The 9,230-nt window shown below is 36.6% G+C and overlaps 1 protein-coding gene across 1 annotated transcript in view; it reads left to right on the forward strand.

Moving 5' to 3' along the window:
• LOC107089188 (alpha-N-acetylgalactosaminide alpha-2,6-sialyltransferase 1-like) overlaps positions 1-3,157 on the forward strand; it is a 12,691-nt gene extending 9,534 nt beyond the window's left edge. Inside the window, exons 7-9 of the mRNA XM_015381839.1 lie at positions 1,682-1,765; positions 2,060-2,159; positions 2,635-3,157. Of these exons, the coding sequence (XP_015237325.1) occupies positions 1,682-1,765; positions 2,060-2,159; positions 2,635-2,835 (385 nt within the window). The 3' untranslated portion in view covers positions 2,836-3,157. The remainder of the gene's footprint in view (positions 1-1,681; positions 1,766-2,059; positions 2,160-2,634) is intronic.
• The last annotated feature ends 6,073 nt before the right edge of the window (positions 3,158-9,230 follow it).

The following is a 9,230-nucleotide window of genomic DNA, read 5'->3' on the forward strand; positions in this document are numbered from 1 at the left end:
TGCGCCAAGTAACATTTCCTCTGATCACGGAGCAAATCCCGATGATGAGACATTTCTTCTTTCAATCAAATCTAATTATATTTAAAAAAAAATCAATTGTTTAAGTCAGAGGTGTTCTGTGTATGGGTTGAAGCTCTCTAAAGAGACCTATAAATTACTGTTTTATTAGAAAAAAATTAAGAATCAACAATATGGCTTTGACTTGAAAAAATACTTTTTGTGTTAGCTTTACAAAAGTTTGTTAATTGTTTACTGTGGCGTTGTTTTATTTTGATGCATATTTTTAGGCAGAAAATCTCAAGGCTTAAAATGTTACCTTGTTATTGTCAGCACATCAACCCCCGATCTGTTGTTGGCACCTTTTTAAGCAGTTCTGAACCAACTTAACGCTGATTCCCCCCATTCCCATAGTGCTAAAATGGCATAGAAGGTCCTTGTTTCATCTTCCCATTAGACTGGGTGACCCAGGCTAGGCCTGCTGTGGGGATATTCGCCATCCCTGCACAGCAGCACTTGCATTTTACTTTGGGTAAACAGTGATAAACTTTATGGACTAGCTTAGCATGAGAGAAACACTGGACGACATCTTCTCCATTGGCTGGCACTCCTTAACTCCTCCAGAGTCAGCCGTTTATCAGACACATATGAAGACAATGGCGGTGGCACTCGCAGGCACTGACTTTATTACATCACACAGCGACCGGATGCTGATAAACATGTCTTTGCTCAAACAAAACAAATATGCTTAACGCCTGCTTTAACTTGATTGAACTCATTCATTGGAGAGAAAATCTAATTTTTAAAAAGTTATTTGCACACCTGTGGTCAATGTATGGTACTGTATATTTACCCAAGCCAGCCTATAGAATTTTAAATCTTCCACAAACAGCAGTGGGCATGAGTTAGTTTTCATCTCATTCATCCTACACTACCTTTTTAGAGTTTGTTGCTGAAACGCTTATTGTTGAGAGATCAAAACTCACAACTCATTAAAAGTCCCAAGAGATGTTTTGTAAACTGCACACATTTTTTGTTTATGATCATTGGACATTGGTTGAGATTTTACTTGTGTTGGCAGACATTTTTACAAAACCCTGTAAAAATACCTTTGATTTATTCTCATGGTTACACTGAGATAATTCTACCAGGTTAAACTACAGAAGACAACCAGCATTTAAAGGCTTTAGCTTTAGTATTAATCAATATTTCTTTGAGATATAAAGCATCAGATATGTATACACCACCTCTTTTTTGCCTAAAACGAAAACTTACATTCATAATAACTTCTATGCCATCAGAATGCCTCCATCAAAACACACAAATATGCCACAGCATGACCTGGTGGTCTGGCTGTTTACTCCCTGTTCAAGCTTTTGGTTATAACCTCGGAATAAACTGTATTGTTGTCTTGTTATCTATCGTCTCCCACCGATGGAAGTATGTTCTGTGACCGATGTAGCATCCTTAAAATATATTCGGCCCCTGAACGTTATGGAGTAATCAGAGTTAAGAGAAGCAGGCATTATTTTTTCTCAGCAGGAGGTATTTGTAATGGAATCATTTGAGAAATCGCTTTAGCCCAAAATAGGTTTAGTAATGTTTGCATTATCTTCTTTTATTGAGAGAAAGTTTTCAGCATTCTGTTCTTGTTATCAGCATCTTTTATGTTTTCACTCTGCAGTGCTAGGAAGTACTATTCAGGACAGTACAATGAGACCCGCTTTTATGTCCTGCACCAAGACTTTCTGCGATATATACGCAACAGGTCAGTCTTTCCAAATAAACATCCTTTATGTACACTTCTTCTTTTTTTATAATAAATAATCTTAGCTTTACGTGACACCAAAAATCTGTTAGATAAACTAAAACCTGCTAAAATAACCTTTTATAATTTTTGTAATTGAACTACTTAGGTTTTTACAATGGACTCCATATCCAACAAAAAAGGAATTAAGTGAGATTTCTGGCTGTGTTAAATAAATGTTTATCTCACTTTAGGATTTCTTTCATGGGTCGTCATTTACATCACTATTTCTTTACACCTTTTCTTTTCCCACAGGTTTTTAAAATCAGTCAATCTTAATAAAGGGTTCTGGGCCATTGTCCGACCAACCAATGGGGCGTTTGCTCTGTTTACGGCTCTGCACATTTGTGACACAGTAGGTCTACCTTCATCATAGTACACACTAGTGGTATTGGAAATAGAGGTGAGGCTGTCAAGTTAATTAACAATCATAGCATTCATGTTAAGGTCCATTTCACTACTTTAAAAGAATCTGAATGGCATGTTACATAACCTGATTTCATTCGTATACAGTTGTCCTGCTCTTCCCTCAAAATACCCTGTCTTAAGGCAGGAAATATGGTCAAGTATCGATAATACTTATTTTTTCTTCTCAAAAAAAGAATATGACGAGTATCAGCACAGATAGCTAAAACAGCACCAGTTGAACATGTACATAAAATAAATACTTTGGTGAAAAATTACAACCCGCAAGTTGTTTTTGAAGTCCAATTGTTCCCATTCCCATTAGGAGAAAATTTTAAAATTTGCAGTGATTCTGCAATGATTACTTTTTTCTACTTGATCCTTCAACTCTTCTTTCTGTTTTCTCTCTTTTCTGTCATCCCTAGGTGGATGCATATGGATTCATGACAGAAGATTATGCAAAATACTCCAACTACTACTTTCAAAAGTTTTTGAAAACCAAAGTCGTTTTCTTCGCAAATCATGACTACATTATGGAGAAGAATTTGTGGAAGAGCCTCCATGACAAAAAAATTTTAAAGCTGTTTCAAGGAAGTGAATCACAGCAGAAAACAGAAGAGCCATAAACACACTGGAACGGGTCAAACTGATTATCAACCTGATCAACAACATTTGCAACGTATAAATTCTGCTTCATAACAAGTATTTCTATCTCCCTCTCTTTAATACATTTTTATTTGAAGAGTTTCTGATTTTTGCCACAGTAGTTCTCACCAGGTTAAAGTTATAAAAACATTGTACTAACATACATCATTCCAGCATAAAGCAAGTTTTAAAAAGAAATGACAAATCTCTATTTATGTATTTATAACCGTTTCCTCTAACCTTTAAAAGGTTTAGTTTTTAAAAGCAAAAAAATATTATAAAAACTATCATCAGAATCAGAATCAAGTTCATTGCCAAGTAGGTTTGCACTTACAAAGAATTTGACTTGGTGTTGATGGTACAGACAAATCAGAAATATATACAGAATACACAATCCATAGCTATATGCAATAAAAAACATGCAATATACTATATACAAGGTAGGCTGTGAGTTAATGTAACGCAGGAGGTCTGGAGATGCTACGTTGGTGTAGTTTAAAGGTCCTGAATGGGGGAGGGAGAAAGGCAGTTACAATGTCATGGGCTTCTCTGGGCCTTGTTGATAAGGCTGGTAGCAGATGGGAAGAAACTGTTCTTTTGGCGGGAGTTTTTTTGTCATGATGGACAACCGCCTCCTTCCAGGGGAAGTGTTTGAAATAGTTTGTGGCTGGGGTGCGAGGGATCAGCCACAATCTTCCCTGCACGCCTCAGAGTCCTGGAGGCCAGTTGCGGCCGGCCCATAGGGGGCACTGGGGCACCGCCCTCCCTGATAAGAAGAGAGAAACTTAAAATATATTTTTACAAATTAACTCATAAATGTCAGTTTTACTCTCTAGAGTGTGTACCTATAAGCAAAACAAATTATATAAACTACATTTCCCAACCTACTGTCATTAATTTGTGGATTTCCACAGACAGACTCCTACCGTCTCTGTCTTGGGGCTGCGATTAGACTGCCCCACATGTTCAGAGAATCTGCTAATCATGTACTATTGCTAGCTCAATTTAATAATTTAATGGCCAATCAGCGTCTCAGAATTTTATGGTCTTGGGGCGCTGAAAATACTGCCCTTTAACAGGCTTCTGCACCCAATGCGCAGGTGCAGACAATTAGAGGGACGATGGCGAATGTAACGAACGAGATGCAGCTTCCATCAAATTCGGTGAGATCCTTATTTATTGTGTGTGTGATCAGTAAGCGGTTAAAACGCCAGAGTTGTTGGAATGCGGAAGTGACAGCACCAACACGTGACTCATGTTGTTTGTCAGATTATTATTTGTAATCTAAATGTTTGTCAGATTATTATTATTTTTTTATTTTATGTTTAAAAGTTTGGTGTAATTGAATAAGTCAATGAATCTGTGTAAAGGAATTAAGTTATTTGTGTTATTTGTTTTTGTATATCAATTGTTTGTGGAGGTAATATATGAGCAAAACTGATTTATGAGAAGAAATCAGAAATAAGAGAGCCTAAGGTGAGGGGCTTAAACTATTTAATGAGGGCTGTGGGAAGAAGAGCGGCCATTTCTGTTTTCTGTTTCTTTGTTACATTGCTGGTAACTGGAGGGAGGCTGAGGCCCAGAGTATCTTGTATATGTCTAGTTTCTTTTGCACCCTGTTTTGAGTTTTTGAGCACAATAAATCACCAACACCGGTAACCCGACTGAGCCTGGATTCTTGGAGGCCAAAGAACCCGGTCACAGTGACCCAAATCATCACTGTTACTGTTATTATATAGTAAATTAAATCATTACTGTTAAATTGTATTTATTGTCCAATTGTTTATTTGAATTCTTACTCTGGATTAGTTGGAGACATACACTAGGCTATATCAGCCCCACCAAAAATATTTTTCACCAGCCGCCACTGCTGGAGGCATACAGGTTCTGGAGAGATGGAAGATTGCAGCCAATCACCTTCTCTGCAGACCGGATGACACACTGCATTCTGCCCTTGTCCTTGGCGCTGGCACCAGCGTAACAGATGGTGATGGAAGAGGTGAGGATGGAGGAGTAGAAGTGCACCATTGTCCTGGGCAGGTTGAAGTTTTTCAGCTGCCGCTGGAAGTACCTCCTCTTCTGGGCTTTCTTGGTGAAGGAGTTGATGTTCAGTTCCCATAACATGGCAGGGTAGCTGTCAGCTCTGCAGCAAGTTCTACACTCCATGAATATAAAGACACATTCATTCAGATAAATGTATATAAAAATAAATTACCTAAGGTAGTTATCAATGTAGATATGATTTTCTGTTGTTCAGCATTTTTTTTTTTTAGGATAAGTTTATTGCTAACTAGATTTTTGTTATCAGGGGCACCTAAAGTTAACCCACATTAGGCAAAATGGTTGATTAGTTAATTATTGACTTTATAGTAAACTTGAAGCATTTACCAACATTTTTACTGAAACCAAGAAAAAAAAATAACTCAGATGAATGTTAACATGCCTATCTTGATAATTTGAATTAGTTAGCAAAATACTATGAAGAGGTTACATAGTATTGTTTAAAAACATGTGACTGTGAGGTTTTATGGGCAAGGTGTTGTCTTACAATAATTTGAGGAAGTGGTTCTGACATGAAGGTGGAGTAGTTCCAGTTAGGCCGAAAGTATGCTCTATCAAATGTAACTGTTAAAAGTATAATGGAGGATTTTGGAAAAAAAACCCGCCCTCTCCACTTTGAAAAAAAAAGAGGGTACACCTATTAAACGCACGCAAGAGTATGCACAAGCCCTTTTTCTCTTGTGTACACTGTTTAAAATTTGATTTTTGCATCTCTGATGCAAGCTTACTTTCCAAAAGAAGATTTGCAAATTTTCCACTATGTCAGACTGACATAGTGAAAATAGGGACGAGCATATAGGACGGCCTTATGTAAAAATGTCACCAGAATGATTCATAGTTGGACGGACCACTTATTTTGATGATCCACCCGGAAGAAGAAAATCTTCCTCTATACCTTTAATTTATTGTCTACATCCTGACAATATTAGGTTCAGGATGACAGATTGTCAATAATAAGCAACAGCTGCTTTGTACTGTCTTTGTTTTGGTTCTGTTTAAGTTTTATCTTTGAATTTTAGTTGGTTTTATCTCCATTTTGTGTTGTTCTAGTTATTTTTTATTGTATTTGAGTTTTTATTAATTTCTTGTTTGCCCTCTATTGCCTCTCTTATGTCAGTCTCATTTTCCCTAGCTCCCTTCTAGACTCCTCTGTTTGAACCTGCTCCCAATCTGCTGATTAGCCTGATCTTTGTTTTCCTCTCCCATATATGCAGCTCCTGCACAGTCACTGTTGCTGGTTTGTCTTCATTTCTTTGCCCCCTTGTTGTGAGTATTTCTGGTGGTGATGGTGAGATGAACATCTATGAGGCATTGAACCATCCATCCATCACGCTTATTCCAACCGGGGTCGCAAAGGGTGCTGGTGCCTAACTCCAGCTGTCTATGGGCGAGAGGCGGGGTACACCCTGGACAGGTCGCCAGTCCATGGCATGGCAGGCATTTAACCGTTTTGGCTAATAGCTTCAATGATCTCCACAGTTCATGAAGCTTCATGTGAACATGTCACTACCCTTTAGTGGAGTGCATAACTACAGTTAGTAATCTGTGATTGTTTTCTTGTTTTCTTTCCCCCTTTAAGTTCCTTTGAAATTGTTATGGATTGGTGTGTATAATAAAGTCTTTTGTAATGTCTTAGAAAAGAAAAAATATTTAAGTTTTAATTTGGTTTTAATTGAGTTGGAAGTTATGTGTTGAACCAACCAACTTTGGCAACTTGTACAAGGGCAAACCAATACAAATTAGTCACATTAGCCAAAATGCTTGTTAAGTCTAATCGTAACTTTCAAAAGTGATGGGATATGATCTATCAACCTATGGAATGGAAGTCAATGTCTTACAGCTTATGCCACTGGCATGGTAACAGCAAATGAAAAAGCAATACTACTTAAAACCAATATTACAACTGTAACCAAAAGCTTTCTCAGATTATGATCATTACATTGTTTAATCTAACCAAAATATTTTTAACCAACTAGATTGGTTGTTTTTACAAGTATTCTATTCTTAGAATAGATCCAAACTCTATCCAACTGACTGCATTTCTCCTAGAAACTCTCACATCCTGACTGAACACAGGCTCTTTAAATGCCTGCCAAAGTTCTGGGCTAGCTGAACCACTTCCAGAAGCGGTCACATGATATGGCGGGGTAGCGAGGCTTCGGACGTCATCTATTTTGGCTCCTCCCCCCAAATGAAGCAAGCCTCGATATGTGCCTCGTGGAAACGCCCCCTTCACTCCTCGACACACGCCTCAAAGCCTCTGCTTCGTCTCATAACACCACTCATTTCTGGTCTTAGGTATTTTTGGACTTTGTGGATTTTGTTAGTTTGACTTCTGCTTCTGTTACGCTTTTTGTTATTAAACCTGCAAGAAACCACTTCAGCTTCAGTCTCTGCATTTGGGTCCTCCTCAAACCCCCACCCGATCTGACATGTGCAGTTATGAACATTGGCAGATTTGGCCTTGTGCACTGCACTAAATGCACACTCTGGTTTCTGTAAAAATCGGTCTAATCTTTCGACATATACTTGTTATTGCACCACTATTGTCGAATGTTTTCAAAAATTTGTACATAACCTTAGGAAAACGATTATCATTTCAGATAAGACACAATAACTGAGAAAAATGGAAACGGCATTAAAATTAGACTTATTTAGGGAGCTTTAGAGATATGGATCATTTAAGGTGATTATGTTGACGTAATGTTTAGGAATTGTTCACTAAGACTGTTAATGAGCAAGGTACTTTAATTTGTGTGGGACAATTTCTCTTTTGGAATTATTTTTTTCAAACAAAAATTCCAAATCTAAACTAAACTAACATTTAGTACATTTTTATTTACTGTCACTTTTTCAGTTTTGTTTAAGCTGAATTACTGCTGTGAATTGATCATTTTCTTTAATGGGAGGTGTAATGGAAAGCGCTGTGATTACACCTTTAAGATTTCTCATCCTTGAATGTGTTTCTGTACTTTTACAGCAAATAAAATGAAGTAAAATGTTATCCATGTTATCAAGAGGTGACATGATCAAAGTGAGTTGTCTTTTTTTTTTTTTTTTTACCCCAATTGAAAATGCCCAACTATAGGTGACTTACAACTATAGCAAAAAGTCACACATGATCTGAATCACCAGCAAATTTAAATGAATTGTTACCCGGCATGATGCACACCTCTGGTAAAAATAACTCCTTTAAAATCTTTTCATAACTCTTTAAGTTATCCTGTACACAGACAGAAAAACACACACACAAACTCTGCTAAAAACAAAGCGTCCTTGGCAGAGGTAATTAATGAGATTCAATCTTGGACAGAAGAAATTAATTTTTTTCTTTTATCAAGATATATATGTGAATAGAAGCCATATATTTTTTACTGTTTGTTTTGTTTTGTTTTTCTTGTACTATGTTGTTTTAAGACTAAACCTCACAGCATATCAATCATTAAAGTCAAGATTCTTCACACCGTCCTTCGTGAGATGTTAAGCTTAGTTGATTAATCTCAATACAATTGTGTCTCAACTTGAATGCAATCCGTTGCCTAGTGATCAAACTACAGTATGTGCATCTTTTGTGTGAGGTGTTTGCACACAGCAAGCAGAGCAGGTTGTCAGAAATTGAAAGGGCATGAAGGATTAATACAGTCTATTTAATGTTTGAACGTCACAGTAAAACACATTTTAATGCCAAAGAAAGTAAAAATTTCTAGTTAATGTTAAAAAAACTGAAAGGGTTCTCATTTAATTCACGAAATATTCCTTGATAGGATGCAATATTTTTGTTAAATCTGACATGTTTTTTTTCTGGAAAATGCTTCAATGTTGTTATCAAAAAATTACATCAGCGTACGTGTTCTGTGGCAACGGGTTTTTCCAGCCATGGGTGAATTTCTCCTTCGCCCTCTAATCCTCACCACTACTTTTGATGAGACACGTTTGGTGAACAAAAAAACCGTGGCATTTTCAGACTTTAATAGCATTTGTCAATTAAAATATATTAATTAAAGTACAAATAGTTAACAATAAGCCATAATCTGGATTTTGAATCTCTGTATTCTATGTTCAAATGTAGGTTGCAAAGAATACACATACCTATTATTTATAAATGTAAACATGTTAAAAAATTTGGATTTCTTTAAATAAAAAAAAATTAAAGGTATTGTACGAAGTAGGACATAATGTATTGCGAACATAATTCAGGAAATGTTTACTGAAAGAGATGGGGGGGATTTTAAGGAAGTGACATTGTGTAATACTTATAGAGATTAACCGAAGTACAAACAGATATATTAAAAAGTAGGTATAAAAACAATTTCAT

Source organism: Cyprinodon variegatus, unplaced genomic scaffold, assembly GCF_000732505.1.
Source record: "Cyprinodon variegatus isolate N-32 unplaced genomic scaffold, C_variegatus-1.0 Scaffold12, whole genome shotgun sequence".
Taxonomy (NCBI): Eukaryota; Metazoa; Chordata; class Actinopteri; order Cyprinodontiformes; family Cyprinodontidae; genus Cyprinodon; species Cyprinodon variegatus.